The sequence below is a fragment of the Drosophila mauritiana genome, chromosome 3L (assembly GCF_004382145.1).
Source record: "Drosophila mauritiana strain mau12 chromosome 3L, ASM438214v1, whole genome shotgun sequence".
NCBI lineage: Eukaryota > Metazoa > Arthropoda > Insecta > Diptera > Drosophilidae > Drosophila > Drosophila mauritiana.
The window spans coordinates 17002980-17027230 of record NC_046669.1 but is presented as its reverse complement, the minus strand read 5'-3'; the positions used below and the strand labels follow the sequence as shown (position 1 = coordinate 17027230).

The following is a 24251-nucleotide window of genomic DNA, read 5'->3' as shown; positions in this document are numbered from 1 at the left end:
ATTAGATAGTTATAATAGTTATTCTAGGTTGTACAAGTTAAGCTAAGTTATATATTATATAGTTACTCCTAAGCTCTTACGAGTATAAAAAAACAACCTCCGATTGAAAAGAGGCTCAAGCGGATTTGAAGGAATTATTACCGGCACTTATCTTATCAATGGTTCCGCAGTTATTGTTGTACTTCGGCTACTGCTGGACCACCTTTTGCCCTTCTGTTGCCAAACATTTTGCGAGATAAATGTATAAAAGTCGATGGCTTTTTGGTTCCTTATATTTTTGCCAGCCTTTTTTTACTTGAATAATGCAAACTCCACCACGGGATTCGCTTTCAAAGTCTGACCAACACACTGACCGCAATTTCCCCGCGCTTTTCTTTTGCCTTTCCATTTCCACTTTCATTTCCCTTAAGCAGCTTACGCACTCAGCAAGCGGTTGTGTGTATGTGGGTGTGTGCGTGTGATAGTGCATAAAATTTATTGGCGCTTTGGGGGGAGGCGGGAAAACTGGACTTTCCGCAGAGGAGGGGCAGGGGGACTCCACTTTCACTTCAGTCTGCCAATGGCAGTTTTCCTCGTTGTGGACACGGCTTTTATAATTTTATGCCATTTCTTTCAATATTTATTTTGCTATTATGTTTTTGTAATGAGTGCGAGTTGTTGTTGTCAACAGGATAACAGCAACAACAGCAAGGACAGCTACAAAAACATGACGCTTGTTACAGCATGGCGTTGAAATTGGAAAAATTGTATCAATAGACGGTTGTCTGCGTATGTGTGTGTGTGAGCCCCATTGCCATGGAAAATTTCGGCTGGCACATAAATTAATTAATTTTGTTTTTGCCTCTTTTTTTGTTTGCTGTATCCCATGATTAAGGGGGGGCTGCGGATGTGGGGTAGTGGGCCTATCGAAATTTTGTTTAATGCGTAGTCCATAACATTGAACTACACCTGAAAAAATTGCTGGATATAAAGTCCGCATAATAATTTAAAGATCTTAAGATCTTAGATCTACGTTTCAATAAACCAATTCGTTTTCTAGGCTTAGAATTTTTCTCTATCGAAAATTTTAAATATTTAAGATTCTAAATTCCAATATTGATTACATACAATGTGTTTATATAATATCCATTAATTTTCTGTGCACTCTCTTTCAATTCTTCTTTTGCCCATCTCGTGGTTTTTTCCGTAGTTGGCGAAGTCTAAAGTTACGTTCGTCTCTATTGATTTTCCATAATGAGGCTTATATCGGCCCAACTTCCCAGGCGGAGCCATCGAATTTCATTGCAAAATCACTGCAGGGAAAGTGATGGCCAAGGAGGGGTCTGCTTGGTGGCTTGTGGGTGGTGCGGGGGGCGGTCAGGAATAAGAATTCCTGGCTGTCATGGCTGATTGCCAGAGAAACAGACACACTCCCACATCCACACACACACACATGCGAGCAGAGCAATTTTATTGTCATCATTTATATATACATAAAGTGGGGCATCGCTATAAAGTTTTCTTTCCCGCGTCATATTTTACTACTTGTTAATATGTTTTTATGGGATTTTGTTGGTAGTGGTAGTAGTAACAAACTTGTTAGAAAATAAAAACAATTAAACATTAGTTTAGTTTTTTAGTTAATTCAAACTGTGATATAGTAGTAACTTTCACTGTACTTTCTTCAGCATTTTTTTCTCTCGCACAAGGACGCCGCAGGATGTTCGTATTGTTATTATGATTTCTTCTTGACATTATGATTTCTACTCCATCAGCAGCTAGCTGATAGTTACCCATCAGAACCCCCTCCCCTCCGCGAAAAGTGGGGCTGCTACCGTTGATAGATTTTTCAATTTATTATCAGCTTGTCAGTCGTCTTACCTCATTTTTTCTCATACTGCAAATTAGGGATGGTGGGGCATCGCTTAATATTTATTGCTATAAATAATTTCGCCAGTTTTATGCGGCTCAACTTTAATTTGCAAAGCGATAAATATCAAATGGACCCCCAACCAGAGCCAAATTCCACTCCCTTTACCAAATTCCGGAATCCAGAATCCGTGAGCAGCCGTAAAATGAAAGTGAAAAGAAAAGTGGAAAAGTAGCCGCAGCAACAACTGCAAAAAGTGCTGAACGCAGACAAAGTACAAATAGCCCACAGAAATACAAAAACGATGCCAGCACAAGCAGGAGGGGAGGGGTGGGGGAGAGGGGAGGTCAGGAGAAGGAAGAAAGTTCAATTTACTACTTTTCACTTTAGCATACATTCCACCCACCCAAGAGCACACACACACGCTCGCAGGAATTCAAAGGACACCCTCGTTTCGGGTGGCCAGCTGGAAACCGGAGAAGCCCGAGAAGCCAAAAGCCTCAGCATCCCACACATGCTTATAGAATTTCCCGAACTCCTCCGACCCCCGCCCAATTTTCCCGCAACCTTATCCTTGCTGTGGCACTCCCCCAAAAAAAAAAACTTTGCCTTTTGCGTTAAATTTTTCTTTTTATTTTGGAATTGCGTTCGATAGTCTCGCACACAAATAGAGGTACATGTATGTACATATGTGTTTGTACATATATGCGGTACACACACACACGAGCATGTAATTTTCTTTTAAGGTCAAGCTGAAATGAAATACAAAAAACTTTCTTTTCTTTCGTTTGATGAAAATTACAATTTTCGTCTTACTTTTCTCTCAACTTTCATGCCAAAAGGAAGAAATTGTTTGCCCTCTTGTTGCTTCCGTTCGTCCGCTAGTCCTTTGCTGATGTCCTTTCCCCCTCGTAACCATACAAATACGCACACACACACGCACGACGAGTGTGTGAGTGAGCTGGTGTCCCTTCGCCTGGCAAGTTTTATTCCTCATCAACGCCCGTTCAACCTATTCCCCCTTCCGCAGCCAACCTAAAACTGAAACTCAAACTCAAGCCGGAGACTCCGAGTCCTGGCAGTCCTTTCTGGAACTCACGCACATGCCAGTGAGGCTGTGTGTATCCAATTGAAAGGACAAGGACCAGGACGAGCCGAGCAGTCTCAAAACGCAGTCGAAACTCAAATAAATCCGTGTTTCGGGCGTCGATGCTTTACTTTCTACTTTCTTTGGCTTCACTTGACTGCAAATGAGAAATGATTAAAGGGATGCAGCCTTTTTGGCGACGTTCGATAAGAGATCTGGATCTATAATGGGGGGTTGTAGCGTTGCATGTGCCACGAATTTTGATTGGACCGGAAATTACCCAACGCAATAAGATTTAATTTATGATCATTAACAGGTATTATTAGATGTGGCATTAATGTCACTTTTGTCAATTAATGTGGTGCAATATCATGATTTTTAATTGTCCAGCTTTAAAGACTTCCAATCCTTTGGAGAACGGATCACGTCCAGTCAACCATATATTGATTATATGTATATAATAGTATACTAAATTGTTATGATTTATTCCATTTGAAGAATGCTTACCACAAAATATAAACAAATTCAAGTAAATACAAGAACGATTTCCACTTCCACTCGTTTTGGCTTAGCATATTATGTAAAAAAAATCCTTGTTAAAAATGCTAAATACCTTTGATAACGTATGCAAAGAAAAGCCATTCTAATTCCGTTCGCGTTCTGAAAAGTCATTAGGGTAACCTACTGCCAGCCCTACCCCCCGGTACCCCTGACCATTCGCCTCTGGTGCGTGTCCTTTTGCGTCATTTATTTAAATTGCCGCATTTCCAGGACTAATGTGCATATGCCAGGGCAAAACAAATGAAAAACCCACCCCAGCTCCCCTCTCTCCTCCCGCCATCCGGCGTCTTAATATACATTTGGAAAATGAGAAAACGAAATAACAAATACTTACCCCCACTCCGAAAGGCCCGAAAAATCCATAAGTTAAATTATTAAAGTTTGTAGCTGTTGTTGTTGACCCAAAGTTTTGGGGTTTTTGACACATTCCAAGGACTCAGGACTCCAAGCGGTCAATGAAATGAAGTCCCATAAAAGCACATGGATGAAGGGATTCGTATCAAATATAAAGTATCCTTTTGCTTATAAAGCGTCCTTCAATTTAGTGAGCAACTTAAACTAAACTTACTTAAGTAAATGTTAGTCTAAATATTTTATTATTCATTTATCTATTTCTTAAATCAAAAGGTATTGCCATGCTTTGCTCAAAATCGACATGCTCTTCTACTACCATTTCGAGGGTACTAAAAACAGAAAGCGTTTTTATATGGCATATGGTGACAACAAAAATTGTTGTTTGCGCCTGGCGCCGCCTAAACAATTTAATTGAGAGTTGAAATTACTCGTAAATATGTACGGCTACCCACACTCACATGTGGAGTAAGTGGAGGAAGTCCTTGTGTTGGCCCTGGACTGGTGTTCAATGAGTATTTCAGGCATATAATTTGTGGGCCTGCGTGTGAAGCTCTGTCAAATCGATTAAAAACTAATTTCCACACACAAAGCAATTCAAAAAACGACGAAAACTATAATTTAATGCTCGAATTTTGGAACTATTGGTGTCGTTGATGGATGGGTTCCATCCAAAATGCATTAGGATGAAGGGGTAGTTGTCAATGAGATCTAAGCGTTATATTCAAATTATACTTTTATCTCTAAGCTTGTTACATAAACATTTTATTGTGTATATGAATTATGTGTATTAATGCCTAAAATCCGCACAACTGTACCCAAAAGTTATCCAACTTATGTAGCACTATTCGTTTATAATACTCACCAGAACTTCTTTCATCGACGAAAACTATGTGGAAAGTGTTCTGCCCTCTTCTGCCTCGAAATTATGAACAAGTTGGTTTCCTCGCCTTTTTGGCAACAGGAAGTTGGGACAAAGGACAACAGAACGACAGGACAAGGGAACCATGGAGCTGTCAGAAACACGCGTCAGACGCCCATCTTCATTCCCCGATCGGAATTGATTTCGTCGCATTCTTTTCAAAAATTATTGATAAGACATTTCCACGGGCATTGTGTTCGCCCATTACATCTACAGTTACAGTAGCTCCTGCCAGTGAGTGTCCCCATGTAATACAAATATTGACATACTTTGATTTCGCAATGCTCGGGGTAGCAACCAGCGAAAGGAAGTAACTTCTCCGGTTCTCTGGGGATGCAGCATTGAGGTCCGCCCTCCACTTTTGCACAGAGAACAATTCTACTTGAGTAGTTAAAGTAATATAATTATTTTTATAAATATTAACAATGGCTGAAATGAATTTAAGAGTATTGAAAAGAGTGTTTGTTTGAGCCATTAAAAAATAACATTCGAGGATTTAAAGAAGAAACTATTTCTTCTGAGTGCTATGCGCTCATCCCTGTCTCCTTTGGAAATATTGAAAAGCTGAAAGGAAATGTCAGAGCTCGGAAAAGTTGAAATTTTCCCGTGTTTTCCGGGCACGCCGAGGGGTTGTGTGGTGGACTTGGGCGGGATTGCCGTCTCGAGAGTCGGAAAATCAGCTTAGGCAAGTCCCTCGTCGACTTTCAATGGGAATCACTGGGCGACCTAAGCACTTTTTAAGCCCGAGATGATGACACTTGTACCTGAGTGCGTTTTTGGCCCGGGAAAGTCGGACTAAAGAAGTCACAGGAAAGTCAAGTGGAGCCCCTCGTGAAGAGAATGACACGTTTTTAAATTTATTTATATGTATTTGTATATATATTCAATATAATCAATTTAAAACACATACAATTTTGATAAATGCTCACTTACAATGAAATGAAAAATGTTTGGTTCTCCACCGATTTTGATTCTTTTGCTCTTTCACATTTCAGATTTCACATATAATATAAATTATTTTGTTCAATTTCTCCTTCATATCATCTTTAAGTTACTCACACATAGTTTTACATAATAACAAAGTAAAATTGTTTAGGTTTAAGTAATATATATATATATATCGATATATAAGTGTATATATCTCATACATTTGCCAATTGCTAAATAAATGTTATTCTCTTGGGTTTCGTTTTATATTAAATTTAAATTTAATTTTGTTTGATTTTTTGCTCGTGGCTTTTGATTTGCGCTCTCACGTCTTTGTGTTACATTTATCTCCAATTTCTTCTCTCTTCTTCCAACTTCAACATCAATTAATTAATAATTTCTCAATGCATTTTGCTGCTTTGACTTAAGCCTACAACTAAAATATTTATAAAGAAAGTAATTTTTTGATTTTCGATTTTTGCTTTTTGCTTTTGTTTTCTTGCTTAGCGCTACTAAAATTGTATTTTTTGATTTTCTTTTGGTTTTTGCAGCCTGACCCTACCGAAGGTCATACAAAATTTTGATTTATGCTCAAGGTACGTTGCAAGTTGTTGTTGGGTTTTGTGTTGTAAAATTTATTTAGCTTTAGATTAAGAAAACATATCCTTGTCGTTTTTAATTTGTGCGCTCTGTCGAGTGGTGGTTGCAGTCATGCCGAAATCAAGGGAAATAAAAATAATCGTTTTCCAAAATTGCCAAAATGCCGAGACCAGCGGAAACAAAGAATTTGCATGGGGTGGCTGCCAAATCACCCTTGGCACTTGCCATTTTTTCTCTTTTCATTCCATTTTTATATAAATCGCAATTTTTCCAGCTCACTTTTAAACATGCAAATAGCGGCGCGGACACCCTTAAATCGATGCAAATGCACCATGGGGTAGCGCTGCATTTGGTCATTTGCACCATTGTGTGCGCCCTTAAAAATTCTTGGCAGCAGATTTTCCCAAATTGCCATAAAAATTCAATGGAACCCATTTCGGGGAAAATCGCAGAAATATATATTTATGAATTTGCCAGCATCCCCTGGCCAAAGCGAGGGGGTTGCTGCTCGAGCCAATCTTTAATTGCACGGCAGTCGGAAAAGTATCAGATATCTGGCCGTAATCAATGAGATGAAATTTGCATGGACACGTGACAAATAATTAACTGCCAAAACGGGCGAGATTCACCGCCCGGAGGGGGGTGGCTGCATTGAATCAATAACCATGGCAATATCGATTTGGATTCCGGCTTGGAAACTTTTTCTTTTTCCTTTTTTTTTTGAAAACTCAAACTCAAACTGCAGCTGCTGACCCTCCAACTTGACCCTCACATGACCATGCTGGGTTTTTGTTATCGTTGCTTAGGTTTTTTTCCAACGGAATATATAGCCATTCAAACGGATGTATTTTTTAATGCAAACATTCTAATCAGGGGGTTGGTCAAGGCCTGACCCAAAGCCGGAAACAGTTTCACTTATTATGTTTTCTTTTTTTTATTATGAGGGTGCTGTTTTCGGTTGCGTTTGAAAGGAAAGAGAACGAGGCAGCTGCCTGTGAGTTTTTTAAAATGATTAAACAAGTTGCAGATAGGCTCTCAAGCCATTGTTGACAAATTGAATCAAATGGCAATTTAATAATTGAAGTCGCCAAGGCGTTGGACCAGCATATAACACCCCGAGAAATGAAGGTCCCCTATGGGAACGTTTTCAAAAAAGAAGAAAATTCGAAACAAAAGAAAAAAGGGTCTTCCCCTATCGGCGACAACTTCGCAGGCGATAAGTTGAAGATACAGATTTTTTAAGACCTTGGACTCGAGACTGGCACACTTCAATTGGGGTTAAAAGTACATACAAATTGGGAAATCAGAAATTAACATGGAAATCATAAAGGAAACTCAAGTTTAACAAATATAAATTGCATGACATTTATTCGATACATATATACACAGTTAAAGTAAGACATAATAACTAAGGAATAAGTGAAAGGTAAATTAAAATTAGGATCTACATATATTCGTAGTTCTATGTAAAATTTCATTTCGTTTTTAAAGTTCAAATTTTTTTTTGGTGTTGTGGACTCGGCGAAGTATTTGCTAAAAGGCACGCAGCATTTTAAAAAACACACGTTTTTAAAAGAGGAAATTTTGAATATAGCAAATAGTTCCTCGCCGATCCAAATTCATCTCGGAGCGATCAACTCATTTTGGGCAACTCTTCTCGCCAAAGAACAAATTCTTAAACACTAAAAAATAATCTGCGAAAATCGTCGCCCAAAACTGAAGAGTTGATCGATCTGTTTTGGCTTCCTGTTTTACATTTAAAACTATTTTATCTTATTCGTTTGACTAGAATGGTTTGGTTTTCGTTTGTTTATGCGACTAGTTCTTGTCTTTGGAATGTTTTAACTTAGAATGGATAACTAAATCATAGGATATATGTTAGAACTGTGAATAAAGTAAAGTGTAATTCTGTTTGAGGTAAAGTTACTACACGAAATTAGATTTAGCTTGAAGGGTTTCGTATGGTATCGTAGATTTTCTTTATAAATTCATTTTATTTAAATTATTGTTTTCAAGTCCGTCTGAGGTAGCATTCTTGTTATCTTTTTAACGTTTCATAATATATTTAATTTATTATTATGTTAATATTTACTTGCGTATGCTTTTGGTTTTTGGTTTCTCTAAATATGTTTGTATAAAAAAGTACTAATGGTCATTGTACTTTTGCCCTGAGTTGTTTAAATGTTCTTAATTTTTACCATCTGGCATTAGTTTTCCCTTCATCTATCTGACTACCCAAAATCTGAACTATCATGGTGTTAGCTTTAACAACTTTATATGTACACGTTGTGCGCTGGAATTATGTTTAAGTGAAGACATTTCCTCGGATATAACTTGGTTCAGATGCGGTTAATGTTAGAGTGTGTTCTAGAGGATATTTAAAGGAAGTGAAAATCTCCAGGGCCGTCGTTTAAAAACATCCTAAAAGTGTAGTCTTCGCTATAAAGATTTTGATTTTGAGCAATTTGTTTGTGCTGAAGCTTTACCATAGCATTTTTAATACGCCACATATATGCCATATATATATGTATATATGTTTCGATCCCCGCGACCGATTAGTCCTAATCTAAGCACGACAAAACCCACCTCATATCTAGTTGAGAAATGTATAATTGTAATTTTGATTTTATGCTGCTACTACGATATATAATCCTTCTAAGTGGTATATATGGTACTTTTTCCAATGGATCCATCCCTCCACTTTTCGCCTTCCCCTCGCCTAATCTATGTACGTATTTAGATTCCTTCGACCATCTCTTCTCATTTTCTGCAACTCGATTGCGATAGATTACTATTACGCATAGGAACTTTGATAGTTAATCACTAGAGATATATGTATGTTATAGGTTGCGGTATGTTATGGTTTATGCTTTGTCATGCGTCTATCAAAATATATGCTATGTATATTTATCATATTTTGATGATTAGCATAGTGCTGCCAGCTGAAACGGACTTGTTCTTCTTTGTTATATAGGCTGTAGATTTGATCAGCGCCATGTTGGACATGGTCAACTTTTGGGCTCGATTTCGGGCTTAGATATTGATCGATTGTTGTGTTATGGATTTTGTATATTTAAGATTAATAATGAGCTCAACTAATATGCGCACTCAGTCTTTTGTAGTTCCACTATTTTGTCTTGTTCAAGTTCCTAACTTCGTTTGCTTAACTATTTAGTGGGGGGGAGTCTGGGAGTTCCTGGGATCGAAACACTCAAGGATTTCCTGTAATCTTCATACCTTCGAGCTAAAGACAGAAATGGATTCGAAAAAACGAAAGTTTTCTCCAGAGTGTTCCAATCCCGTGACTTTGTGGGGCTTCTTTGGTTTCTATGGGTTGAACTTACGCTGGCAACACTATACCTGTTGCATGTGGCACCTTTAGGCCGGTGTGAGCCGGAAGCTGAGCGTGGCCGACTCCGAGGCCCGGACGCGGACGGGCAGGTAGACCAGGGCGGGTGCGAACTGCATCTCGGAGTCCTGGTCGGCGGGCTGCAGGTGGAAGGCCTGCATCTGATATGCTTCCTCTGCCCCATCCGGTTGGGCATAGCTGGCCGGCTTGCCAATGCCGTTGGCCAATTCCCCGCAGCCCTCGAAGGGCGAGGTGGCCGCCGATCGGTGGCCACCAGTTGCACTGCCCAATCCATTTGGCGTCGTCGGGGGCTTGGAAGTGGATCGACGGCGTTGAATCTTGGGCGAAGTTGAGCTGGTTGCTTTGGGGGAGGAGGCGGGAGGAGATCCAGCCCCAGTTGAGGGGGAACGGGATGCCACCTTGGGCGCTGAGGTGCTGAGATTGGTGGGCTCCAGTGGAGGCTCTGTTTCTTCGGATTTAGTGGGAGGAGGTGCCACCATCGATTTGCTGGATTTGCTGCGTGATTTACCCGAACTTCTGGAGGGTTGTGGTGGCGGCGTCTCCATGGGCAACTCCATGCCCTCACCTCCGTTGTTGAGCAGAGCATGCGATCGCTCATGGATGAACAAGAAGGCGTAGTAGGGCGTGCTGAAGGGACACAGTGAGCACTGGTACTCCTTGAACCGGGCCGCCTGCTCGCCAAACATTCCGGGCAAGGGAAGTGGTGGCATCTTGGGCATCTGCTGCTGTTGCATTTGGCCAAAGAGATGCTGGGCATTGAGATTTTGCAGGGCCTGGGCGAGATTGGGAGCGGTATTTCCGGCTCCGGCACCCGCTGCTCCTGGGTTACTGCCACTTCCGTTGGGAATCTTGAGCGTGGGGCTGTTCGGCTTGCTGCGCGTTGAGGACTGGGTGGTGTCCATTTCCCGGAGGCGTTCCACTCCGGCGGTTCCGTGTTCGTTCATCAGATGGGATCGCAGCCACTTGAAGCTGCGGAATTGGCGAGAGCAGAGTGGGCACACCTCATGGGACGAGTTGGATGAACTGCCACCACTCCCCTCCACAGTGGTTGGTGAGACATTGAGGTCCTGATCCTGCTGCGCTTGCGATGGCTGTGATGCTGCTACGGCGGCGGCTGCATCGGCTTTGACTCCATTTTGACCCCTCGGCTGTGGCAGTGGGGATCCCTCCTCGATAATGCCATGGGTGTTGTGTTTGTGCACCCGCAGGAAGTACTTGCTGCACAGCTCCTTGTTGCATATGTTGCACACCACGCCACCAATCTGGGCGCCATTCTCGATCTCGATGCCGTGCATCCGCTGCATGTGCGTCTTCATGAAGTACTTGTTGCACAGCTCCTTGTTGCAGATCTCACAGTAGCTGCTCGTGGGTGTTAGGGTATAAGGTGGACGATTTGCAGCCGGAGCGGCTGGGGTTCCGGGTCCGCCCGCTGACGGCGCCACTGGGCGTTCGGGTGTGAAGAAACCCTCGCGCAGGGGACTTCCGATCAGGCCTCCGTTTCTGCCCAAGTGCACCTCGGCGATATGTTGCTTGAATTCCTGGGGTGTGGCGAAATCACGATCGCACTGTTGGCAGCGCAGATCACAACCTGGCGGAGATCTGGCTCCTGGCGCCGGCGGAGTTTGCGGATTTCCCTGGGCATGGTACAAACTGGCCATGGGATGTGGGGCCTGCTGGTCGGGCAGTGGAATCGGTATGGGCATGGGCAGTTGCATCTGGCCAGCATGTTCGGTCATCAAGTGAGCCCTCAATGTATACTGATTCTCCTGCTCCTGGCCACAAAGATGACAGGGTAGCGGGCGCTTGCCATTGATGTCGTTCAGTTGCTGCAACATGGACTGCAGCTTCTGAAGATTCTGCAAGCCCACCACCGAACCATTCAGCTTATCCTCGTCGTATCCCTCCGGCGGTGTCTGTCCCTGTTCCAACTTGATCCTCTTACTGGGCTGCTCTGAATCCGCTTCCGCATCCTGCTCGCGCTCCTGCTCCTGCTGATCCATGGTGGCTGCTGCTGCCTTGGCCAGCATCAGATTGAGTGGCATGAAGGGCCAAGCACTGGCCATCTGGGCTTCATCCTTGCTGCCTGGCTGTGGTGCCACGTCTTCGGGTGGCACAAACAGACCGTGGCGCTTCCACTTGTGAGTGCGTAGGAAGTATCGATTGGCGTACTCCCGGCAGCACAGCTCGCAGAAGAAGTCGGGAAACTGGACGCCCAGGCGACGTAGCTTGTCGGGATTGAAGTTCGAATCCTTCGCCTGTTGCTGCAGATGGGAGGGCAACTTCCGGGGTGGTGGCACAAAGCTCAGCTCCTCCTGCTCCATTGTGAAGTCCTCGCGGAAACCCTCGGGCAACTGATAGGGCTTGATCTCCGCATCCTGTGACATTTCCTGCTTTATAGTGGGATGCGATGGCTCGTTGGGACTTCCTCGATGGGATTGCGATTGCATGGGTGTCTGGGAGTTGGGTGAAACTTGGGCAGCTGGTTGTGCCTCGTGCTGCTTGGCGCGATGGCGACGCATGGCGAAGATGTTGGTGAAACGCTTGGAACAGATGTCGCAGTGCACCGAGGCCACGGGATTCGATGCTCCGCCGGCTGGTGTGGGATCCTGTTTCGCCACCTGAGCGTCCCTCTGCAGCTGGAACATTTGGCTCATGGAACTCATACTGGGATTGGGGTGAGCACTGGTATTGTTGTTACTACTGGTGATGTTATTGTTGTTGTTATTGTGGTGACTGGAGGTGTTGCTGGAGCTCGATTCGCCAACGGGATCAAAGATGCCGTGCTTGTTGGCCTTGTGCGTCTTGAGAAAGTACTTGTTGCAGAACTCCTTGTTGCACAGCTCACAGTAGGCCTCGGGATTGAAGATCCTCAATGGAGGGCGGTTGAGACCATCCACTCCTGGAAACCCGGACATGCCGAGCAGTGGCAGGTAGCCAGCAGGTCCCAAGGCTGCCTCCGGTGGAAATGGAAAAGCAGGCGGCATTTGTGGACCATGTGGATGGTGCTGCGCCTGCATGGCCTGGAACCAGTGCTCCTGCTCCCGTTCCAAGTCCTTGCCATGACCATTGGTAAGGTCGTGCTGCATATTCTGCTCCTGTTGCGGACTGGGAATGTCGGCACGCTCCAGCTTCACCTTGATGGAGGCCAGAAAGTCAGCGGGATCCTGATCACCGGACCTTTCCTCGCCGTGATCCTGCAACATGTGCAGGCTCAACTTGAACTCGGTCTCGAAACTCTCGCCGCACTGCTTGCAGTAAGTGTGGTATGGATTCTCGCGCTGCTTGCTGGATTCTGATATGTCTGCCATGGCTTCCGTTTCCGCTTCCATTTCCTCTCCCGCTTCCGGTTGCTCCTCCTCTTGCTTTTGCTGCTGCAGCATTTCGAATGTCTCCTTTAGCTGCTCAATCGACTTGGGAAGGAACATCTTCGACAACTTGTCCTCGTAGTCCACGGTGGAGGAGTCTGCTTTCTTTTGACCCACTTCACCAGTGGGTTCCCCACTCAAATTGAGCGCCTCCAAGCGGCTGGGATTGTGCTGTTTGCGTCGCTTCTTGGCCGCATCACTTAGGGCCTCCAGGATCTGCAGCTGCATGGCTGCTGCCATGGTGGCCATGTTGGCATCGCCCACCTCCTCCTCCGCATCCACATCCTTGCGTCCATCCTCTGCCTCCTCCAATTGGTCCGCCTCATTGGCTCCGCTTCCCGCTGGCTTCGGCTCCAGTTCCAGCTCCATTGCCGGCACCAAATGGTCGGCGGGTGAAGTGCTTTCCACTCCTCCTGCTCCTGTTGCTCCTCTGGTTGTGGCTGACGTGGCTGTGGGTGTTGCTCCTGCGGCTTCATGTGGATTGTTGCTGTTGCTGCCGCTGGTGTGGTTGTTCCTGTTCGTGTTGAGTGTCGATGAGTTGGAGACGTCGGAGAGAGCAGTGTCCTCGCTGCTCAGATCTGGCGGTGGGGTGGCATATATGGATGCAGCCATTTTGGATGATATTACTGCGGGGCGGGGGAAGAAAGATGGAAAGGGAGAAACATTGTAGTGGAGAACTTTTTAATTGAAGTCGAAGCCATGCTAGCGGGCGGTCTTTTCGATAAGGAATGGGATATAAGGGTTATTCATGTGCATGTATGTATATGTCATTTAGTCACTATATGCGATGGATTAAGATAAGCTTCAATAACTAAAAAACACATTTTAAACAAATTAAACAAGTAAACAATGGAAGTCTTAAACCCACATACACTGTCTACTGAATGGTGATTTATTTTTAATAGGCAATAAATACTAATAGTTAGACCAAATGTCTTTTCTATCTGTATAATCTTTTCAACAATAGGAAATAGTATGGTTATGGTAATCCACATATTCACAAGTCCCTTTCCTCTTTTCCAGTGTACACAACGAATGAACTGAGGCTTAGATCGCATTATTTTTGCAAAAGGAAAAAGGAACGCAGAATATTTGGCCAAGGATTCCATTCAATTTTAGTTGGGCTACAACTGAATGCCACTCAAATATTTCTCCTGCACACACACACACTCGCATAAGTCCGCACACACACACACGCAGAATATTTGTGTCTCATTTCCGTATGCGCTTAATTTCATTTTTCTGCTTCTGTCCGCCTTCTGCTGCCTCTGCCGCATAATCATTATTCCCACCCACCGCCTACCACCTCCCACACTATTTTGCTGTGGCTACACTTTTTCATTTTTGTGCAAATTCTATGAAAAATTGTTCCATTATATATATATACATATGTATGTATAGCATACACATAGGGGGGAAGGAAACTTTTTTCCTTTTTGTTTGTTTACTATGAGCCCCAGCTGCCACGCACTAACACACATACACACAACCCCATTGTGGCGCACACGAAAATTTATACAAAGTCATCCGATTTAAGGAATACAAATTTTGCTTATTTTCTTGTGTGCGAGTGTGTGTGCCAGTGGGTGTGCTTGTGTGCCGCACACAGAAAACTTTTTGCGCCTCCCAACCACACAGACACACACACACACACAGCGATTTGCCACCCACTTTTGGCCTCCCCGGCCAACACCATCACTTGAGTCAAGCATAAAACTTATAAAAATTTTCTTCAACATGACTTGGTAAAATAAATTTGATTCTCAAGAAAAGCAAAAAGGAAAATAGGAAGGAAGAGATGGGCAAGTGAGGGGGAAAATGCCTGGCAACAGGGAGGCAAAATAGGCGGAGATACACGTGGAGAAAAGTTTATGGGAGGCCAAATCAAATAATCATTAACATTTATGTGTTCTCAAGGATTAATGTGTATTTTCCAATACAATAAATAATTATGCACATAATTAAAAGAAAGGATATCATTTTATATAAGCCATTCCATTTTTAAGACTCATAAAAAACCAACTATTAATTAATATAGGTTTTACTCAGTAATAATATGGTTTCAATTGTATAAGTACATATTGAATTGACCTGAATTTCTTTCCGTGCAGGGAAAAAAATTTCGAAATAAACCGAAAATTCTTTTTCCTATTTGAGCTGAGGCAGAAAGGAGAAACCCCAAGGAGGCGCAGTCAAAGGGTAGGGGGAAATAAGTTTGATGGGCTGGTGGGGGTGGCGGGCAGAGAGCAGGAAAAAAAGAAAAGAAAAATATTCTCAACTATGCTGCAGACATAAATTAAGTTTCCATGGTTGGAAATTGGTTCTCCAGCTACATGTTGTCGTTGTAGTTGTAGTTGTTGTTGACTTTGCTTTTATACAATTTCTTCAGGCCGAAAACCACCGACCCCGTCCCCCGATCCCTTTTAACCCCCCATGACCCCGGACCTGCCACTTTGAGGAGTTAAGCAAAAATGCCTGCCAGGATGTGCGCATTTCTCTTCAGTATCTTTGTGGGCATGGATGTCTGTGTGTGTGGGTGTGCGAGTGCTGCTTGTGTTTCGACTGGGATTTTTATAAAGCCTAAGGTAGTTTGATGTTATTTTATTTGATTTTTTCCGCCTGCCTGCCTTACCGCCTTATATCCATCTCATCGTGCCAGGAGGAGGATGCCCGAGAAAAATGTTCGAAATGAAAATGCCAACAGAGTGTAAACAAAACCATATACTCCTCGACTAGGTATTTATATGTATATGGCTAGAATGGGTGTGTGTGCACTGTATATTTTGAGACTTCGCAAGGGAAGCGGCTAATTTGGCAAACCAACATATCAACCAAGTTTTGGATGCGGGGGCTGAAGGACTCCGAACACAATCTTGACACCGGCCAAGGGAAAACCAATAACGTTGGATTGGTTTTGGTCCTGGCAAGGATATTTGATGGAATTTCAGAAGTAATTCAAAGTAGAGTAACATAAGATGGCAAGTTGAAAGCTTAATACAGGACACAGAAAATCTTTGAACTTTTAAATACATATATTCAAAACAAATGATTTGAATAATTAAACATTTTTAAATATATTTTCCAAGTCATTTTCCAATAAGATTTTGAACGCAGCCATTTTATTATTTAATTACTAATTTTTAAGATATAATTCCCTGATAAACAGATTTACTTTCATGTGATCACTTAACACTATCTTTTCAATAACACATCACAATATTATATTATAGCATATCCACCTACTCATTAAGTGCGTTTTGTAATGTGTCGCGATCCGAAGAACTGGTATCGTTAAATTTTCTTATTGTCACTGCGATTGAAGTTCACCGAACATTTTCAAAAACTATTTTCTCGATCAGTGATCTCTAGATGCTCTCGTTATATTCGCGCGGTGCAAGTCGTTTTTGCGCATGCGCACTTTTTATATTTTTTTTTTAAATTCTTTGGCGTGTGTCGGGATCGTGTCCTGCCAAGTGGCTTGCTCGTTGTCAACTGCCGCATGACGCAGCGGAATAACAAAAATATCGGCTATCAATTGCCAGTTGCCGGTTGAAAATCAAAACAGCAAATAGCAATGATACTAAAATCCCAACGACACACACAAGCCTAACCCTCCATATCGCTTAATACCGCGGGCACACACACACATATGCACAGTCCCTACCCATATCACGGAAAAAACCTCAATAAAACACCCCAAAATATCAAAAATCATAGAATTTCCCTTAAAAAAAATCCATAGAGCGACAACTGAGCAGCGCTGCCCGGAAAACCATTATTGCTCCGCCCCTTTTCGTTTTCTTTTCCCTCCTCTCTTTTATTTTTTTGAAATTTTCAGTAACCACCACAACTACAACTACAACTACGACTACAATAGAAAGGGACGGCGACACACGAATGAGCAACAACCGCGCAACTTGGATGGTTTTCCCTCGATATTATTGTTGTCGTGCCAATTTATCATTGTTCGATAGGATTTTCAATTTGTTTTTCCTACTGCAGAAGTTCGTGTGCCACCATCGTTGTTATTGGTGTTCCGGCAGTTATATTTTTGTTATTTTAATTTATGCGCTCCCAATGAAAAGAGTCGCATTTTCTTTTGGGTTTCTTTCAAGTTCCTGTCACAAAGGCTGAAACTTCTTGACTTGAGTAGTCAGGAATCGAATAAATATTTTCCGAAAGGGTTTTGGGGGTTGTTCAATGTTCCCTAATGCTGAAATTGGCTAATTGAAGGGCTTCTGCGGACTAAAAAGGGATCAGAATCCCCACCCAGGTAACCAGTTCCAGTTTGAATGCCTTTTAGGGATAACTGTCAAAGGACCATTGTAATTGTCTTTTAATAACATGATTACCTAAACGTATTGTAGGGAACTCTTTGGAAAGGCACTTTATTTGAAGAATAAGGTTCTAGAATCCTATGACAAAAGATTTCTTAGGGTATAACTGTTTCTGAACCAAAAAGGAATATAGTACAATTTGAATCTTTCAAAAAGAAAACCAAGGAAATTCTTGTTGGTAAAGGGATGATTTACATGTATTGTCTTTTTTATTTTACAAGATATGGGTGTTGAAGTCGAACTGCTTTTAATTGATTTCGATTTATATGTTTTTATTCATGATTAATTATAATTGAGTTGTAAAAAATCAGTCAAGCCATCTCAATTTTAATTATTTATAATCATGATATTATTACTATTGAACATAAAAACCTTTTTTCCAGTCTATTAAAGAGTTGCAGCTTTTCAGCTTGTGATTATTTTATTAATGGCTGGAAATTAATTATGCATTTTGAATAATTTATAATAATACTCGGTAGTACAAAAGTGCATATACATGAATATAGCAATTCTGTATCAAGAATAAAACAGAAACATAAAAATAAATAAATTTATGATCAAGTCAGAGCTGAATCGAATCCCTGAAGGGAATAACATTTGTTTCAGTGAAAATCTGAATCACACGCTTTCCCCAGAGAAACGGCGAGTGATTGTTTGCGTTGCCCAATTGACGGATTGACAGTTACTTGTGTATCGAAGGACATGCCTGCTGCAAGTGCATGTGTGTGCGTGTGGGTCCAACCTTGGCCACCCCTTTTTTCATTTTCCCCCCGTTCTTTTGGCACTCGGCATTCAACACACATCAGAGGCCGAAAAAGTGAAAGTAACTTGCCCCAAACGTCCTGCGGCGTTCTTCGGAATCTGCGCCTGCGCGATGAAGGTGACTCTCTTTTTTTTGTGGAGCAGCGGCCATATGTGTACGAGTGTGGATGGAAAATCGCCGGTTGAACGAACCAGGCTCGCAAAATGGTCGAGCAGCAACAGTCGGAACGGAGCAGTGGGCAACTCATTGGTCGGCAACTGAATCGAATCGGATCGGATCGGAGCCACCGAATGACCCACCGAATGGCCACCCACTCGGTCTGGTCTGCATTGACCTGCTCGCCGCCGTGGTCGTGGTCAAGGTTTTTCCACCGACTTTCACTCTCACACATGTCCACTGTGACGTTGTCGGTCGGTGCCGGCACTTTCACTTTCGCCGTCACTCGACTGAAATCACTCGCACGCACCGCCCGAAAAGAGGGGCTTCCCCTCTTTCGTAGGCGCATGTCCTTGCAGTGGGCGGAATGTAAACAAACCGCAAATGGTGCGGTCAAGTCGTTATAGAGCGAAATGCAATTGCCTTTGCATTATTAAGCCAAGCAATGCAAGTTGTTTAACTACATCTTATGGCAGCCTATTAAACTAATTATTCCCCTAATGAGGATAGTCTGGTAATTGCCTTGAAATGTCGTTTCAACTATTGTTTAGTTAATAAGTTGGGTACGTGGGTATGGGTTCAATTAATTGTGAGCTTATGTTCAGAAACCATAAGATTTATGTGGAATTGTGGAATGGTAACCTCAACCCCATCACCCCTTTTCTTTTATATGAACTCAATAACTTTGATTGTAAATCACTTAATCTTACATGTATGGTCATAAGTACTATAATAATAGAAGTAGCTATACAGTAACTATAACTATGTACTATGCATTTTTAATAACATGCTTTTGTTTTTTTAGCCAAGAAACAGGAAGTAAATGGGCTAGCTACAATCGTAGCACCCGCCCAGGTCGTTAGGCACCATAATGGTAATTATTAAATTTAAATTCAAACTGGACCCAACCCACTTCGCACCCTTAGCCTAGCGTGTCCTGACGAAATGTCGCTTATGATTGATACGCCCTTTGAGGCCATATGTCACACTAACGCCTTCAAAGGCAGATCCTGACAGGACACCCCCGCCCAAGTGCAATTAATATTTCTGATGAAAATCAAATTGAAATTATGCGTGGACTCTAAAATGTAAATGGAAATGGGAATTATAACGAGTCGCTGGACTGGGAAATCAACCCTCAGCACGAGGGTAATGATCTTTGTTAGTTTTCCTGCTAGTGCGGGGGAGGAATATTTCGGAGGGGACGGGTTTTGGTGTCGCCTTTCCGCGGGAAATGTGTGCGACAAATTAGTTTGCTTAAAATGCAACCAAGTACATGAAATTCTGCTCGAGTATTTTATGTGGTTAGACGGACACTACTTTGATGTCCCTTTAATTACAACTCATTACAATTAGTTTTTGAAAACTCAAAATTGCATGGAAAGAATCAAATACAATTTATATACATTTCAAGTAACAATCGACTAACCATTATTACACAAAAACGTTGCTGTAATTAGAATTAAATACTGGAGTAATCTGAGTAAGGTAATGACCATAACTTAGAGAAGCAGAAAAGAAAACCTCCTCAATTCTTCCGAATTCGTAATCACATGAAATGTTCGAAATGGGAAGTGTCGAAACAATTTCCCAGAATTCCTACTTCTTTGACGTATCAACAGAAATCCTTTGCACAAAGCCCTAAGCTAAACGACAGGAAAAAAAAACGGAAAAACATTGGCAGTTTCTAGGTGCTCAGCTCATTAGTAAGAAATCTCATTAGAAACCAATGAACGCGCAGGAATAGCAAACAAACATGAATTTATGGGGTGCGAGGTGGAAAACCGTGTAATGAGAGGCTTCGAAGGCCTCAAAATCGTTCACCGTTTGATATTTTTCCATCATTTTCACTTTCACATCTCCATGGCGCATGGGCCACGAAGTGAAAAATTAATTTCCCCCAACCATTTTCATTTCCTACACACACACACACGCTCACACAACCTATTTTCCGACCAACCGAAAAGCGAAAAGCCAACAAAAACTATTTCCATCTCTGTCGGACACTAAAACTTTTTTCTATCAAATATTACTTTGTACAATAAACTAACTGCGTGTGTGTGTGTGCGTTCCACCCCCTTGCTTATGTGTGCGTTTGTGTGTGATAAAATAAAAATACGAAAAATATGAAAAAACGAGGAAAATTAATAATGAAACTCAAACACAGAGACAAGGACAAATGCTGTGCACACAAACTAGTCCAAGTGCGTATGTGTGGGTGGAATACGGGGAAAGGGGAGAGAGGAGAGGGGATAGGGGTTATAATAGTCATGTTTATAATAAGGCAAGTGTTTTCCTTGGCTCTAATGAGACTGATACTGTATTCCTTATCATCTGCCCTATCGGCATGATGAACATTTTGCAGAAGCCACCCCCATAAGTATGCTGCAAAATATTTTGTAGGAAAAATCTATCGTCCGAGAACTTTTCACCAAAAAAAAAAGAAGAATACAAAAGCAGAAAAATTCCATAAATTCTAGCTTCTGCCTCAAACACACTCGCACACACACAAAAGTTCGTGGGGGATGGGGAGAAGTTTGCAATTTTATCAGAAATACACACACCCACACAGGCAGGGGAAAAGCGAACCACCCCGCCGCCTCCTTTTTGGCCCACGAAGCGAGTTTATGAAACCATCAAATTATTTTCTTTTCCATTTCTGACACTCAAAAGAAACGGCAAATATACAGAGGGAGGGATGAATGTGGGATGGGGTGGAGTGGGTGGATTGGGTGGTGTGGGTGCTCTTCGGAGAAAGCGAGAAATGAAGGAAAAAAGGGAGAAAAAATTATTATTTTCCAGTTACAGTCGGCTTGGTCTCCATGGTGGCCCTGGCACATCCTTTACATTATTTTCCTGCTGCTGCTCAAAGTTTTTGCCATGTGGCCCCACCCCCTCTCCGCCGCCCTTAACCCATAATGCCTGCGGGTTACATTTCGCCCACTCTGTATGTGTGTGGGTGGCTTGAATGGTGTGTGTGTGTGTGTGCAGCTACTTCGTCTTATTCGAGTACGAAATTTTTATGAGAAAATGCCTGGTTGTGAGTGTGCTCGTGTGGTGTGTGTGTGAGTGAGTTACTGGGCTGTATATCAAAATATTTAAAAGCAAATATAATATTGGGGAGGTGGGTTGGCCTAAGTCTGTGTGCGTGTGTGTGTGGGTGGGTGGGTGTGTTGGCCAAGCTGGAATTCGGGCAAAAGGCGTAATAGAAAAACACTTAAGCCAACCCCCATCCTACGAGCCCTGCGAAATAACAAAATGTAAAAAAATCATTTATACATACAGATGTATACAAGTATATACTTATATTAATAATGAGCCGCAGCGCCAGCGCAAAGAGAAAATGAGAAAAAAAGAAAAATATTCGCTTTGCGAGTGTGTGTGTCTGTGTGGAATTTATTGATTTTCAGCGAATAAATATTGCTGGAGGAGCACATGGCAAGTGACTTAATATCAGTCGGCTGGATATTTACAACAGACACATGCAAAACACAAAACACATATCAATAGATATATATCTTCGTATTGAAATTGATTTGGCCTGCTGACGTCGCTGTTTGCTATCGTTGAAATTTTTATATTTTCATTGTCAGTCGCATTAAAAATACTTAATCTCCGACGGCCCAGTTATTGCCGCTGCCATGTCATAAAAAGTGGGTGGTGGTAACCGGGGTGGGCATTTTAATCATGTCCATATCGAAAATTTTACTTTATCGCAGCCCAGAGCCGGGCGCATATTATTATTATTCTCGTCTCTGCTTTTACGTTATTAGCACCCGTAAGGGGACCTCGTGGCGTATGCTCGATGTGCGATAAAACCGTGAGCTAATGAGACTTTTTAATAAATTGTCCCATTCCGGCTGGCCTCGTTTTTAGTACAATTTTCATTATTAATAAAACTTTATGACACCTATATCAGGCATCGTGCACTTTTGTTTCATAAAAAGAGAGAGAGCAGCGAACACCATACGCACACACACATACAAGTACGCCATTTATTATTCCAATTAAATTTACCAACTTCGTTGGACATTGTCTCTGTGTGTGTGTGTGAGTTCGTCATTGTATCCATCAAAAAATCGCATTTATCATTTGCGTTCTGGCTTTTAGAACACAAAGTAATACATATTGGCGCATATCAGGAAAACCTTAACGCACATGCTCTTGAAAAACTGATTTAACGATATAGCATACTTATTGGAAATTGCGTAAGGTAAATCAACGCACATGGTCTATGAAAATTTAATGATAATAATAATCATAAGTTTAAAGTAAGCCCTGAAAACCTATTGTTGAAAAAAATCGCTGGTATAAGTAATTACTTTAATAGTAAATAATATCTGACCATAAACCTATAATCTTTATATATAATATAAAATGCAAAATATGAAATATGTAAGAAAATCAGATATATGAGAAGTATTTCACTTACTCAACGATGTTTTATTATTTATAAATGAAAGCAGAATAAAACAATTCGTATAAAGTCATTTTAAATGTTCTATACATACATGCATATGGGGTATAGTTAAGGGGAAAGGGATAAAAATGCAGTCATTTAGTTTCCATATATATCTTTGTAATGAAATGTTTTTAGTTTTGGTAATTTGGAACTGGAAATTAACGTTGACTGCACACGGTATATGTGGGGGATTTGAAGCGTTCGGAAGCATTAAGCAAACACATTTTTAATTTGCCAATTCGAATTTATTTTGATTTGTATTTCTTTTAAGCCAATTGCAATTTTTAAAATTTTAGGTGACCAATGCAAGCGGGCATAGTTCAATAATCTTAAATCCAGTAGATGGATTATGTTGGGTTACAGTTTTCGTAGCTGGGACTCACAATGTCTCCGGCCAGAGAGAGCATCTTTAATCCTAAGTGTAACGTTTTGCGATAATATACGCGCATCGAAAGAAAACTCCTTGGATAAGGCATGTTTAGGCTAGTATCAAAATGTTAAATTATTTAATACTTAAGTAGTTTGTTAGAGTTTAAAGCACTTATCGGGTTTTTTTTAGCACAGCGTTTATGGTTATAAAAATACAAAATAAGCTTGGTTATCCTTGATTTAATATGTTTGTGTTGCCACCACTTTTTGATTGTTATTGGCTTACAAATCCTCGGGTTTTGTCACTTATTTCAAACACTTTGGACACACAGTAAATCGGCAGATTGATATTTGCATTTGTTTGGCTTTCATTTGCTTCTCATGGATTTGGTTTGATTTTGTTGCAGCTGGAAACTTACAGAACTTGTACGGGGCGTTACACTTATTTTATCATGCCGACAAGTCCAAAACGACGCTGTGGTAGCCACCCGCGGCTACTTCTGCACCACGTACGCGTTTTCTGTAGACTGATTCGGCTTTTCGGTTTTCCCAATTGCCAGCCTGCCGCCAAAGGATGCAGTCACCCACACCCGCGCACTCAAAAGAGAGCGAGAGACCGCGGGAGAAACCACCCCCAGTGCCAACCCCAACCTCCAGCGGGCAACGCTCTGTTGCTATTTTGTTTACTTCTCGCCGCGGGGGCGTTCTACGGGCTAAAAAGAGAGACAACCAAACGGCCTAGTAGGGGAGTGGGTGGTAGAGCTTGGCAAAACATGTGCTAGTCTTATCCACTAACTACGTACATTATTTGGCGCCCAACGTGGGGCATTTCAGTAGAGAGTTCATTTTTGTTTCCGCTTATTTCGTCTAAGCACCTTAAAGCATATAAATTTGGTCTAAAAAAGTCAAAAAAATTAAATATACATTTATTTTAAATTGTAATACAACAATTTTTTAACAATTTTTCTATACCCATGTCCAATTTATATGTATGTATGTATACTGGGCGCCCACTTGATGGATTCGCAGTAAAAGCACACATCCATATAAGTAAGCGAATCCTACCCTCTGCTCACAGGACATGCGTATTAGATAAGCCAAATATAAAAATGACACTCAGAGAACAACTCTC

General features: G+C 41.9%; 1 protein-coding gene across 2 annotated transcripts; it reads right to left on the bottom strand.

Moving 5' to 3' along the window:
• Nucleotides 1-5700: 5700 nt before the first annotated feature.
• LOC117141289 lies at nt 5701-23599 on the bottom strand. Of its 2 annotated transcripts, none has more exons than XM_033304664.1 (2): nt 23539-23599; nt 5701-13658 (listed from the first exon to the last, which is right to left on the bottom strand). In XM_033304664.1, exon 2 carries the CDS (start codon nt 13642-13644, stop codon nt 9676-9678), a length of 3969 nt encoding a protein of 1322 aa, XP_033160555.1. In that variant the 5' UTR covers nt 13645-13658; nt 23539-23599; the 3' UTR covers nt 5701-9675. The 2 variants fall into 2 exon arrangements, with proteins under 2 accessions (XP_033160555.1, XP_033160556.1); XM_033304665.1 differs by lacking the exon at nt 23539-23599 and adding an exon at nt 23134-23301.
• Between the last annotated feature and the right edge of the window lie 652 nt (nt 23600-24251).

Coding starts and splice junctions, on each gene's coding strand:
- LOC117141289 (XM_033304664.1), bottom strand. CDS start 13,644: ATGGCTGCATCCATATATGCCACCCCACCGCCAGATCTGAGCAGCGAG.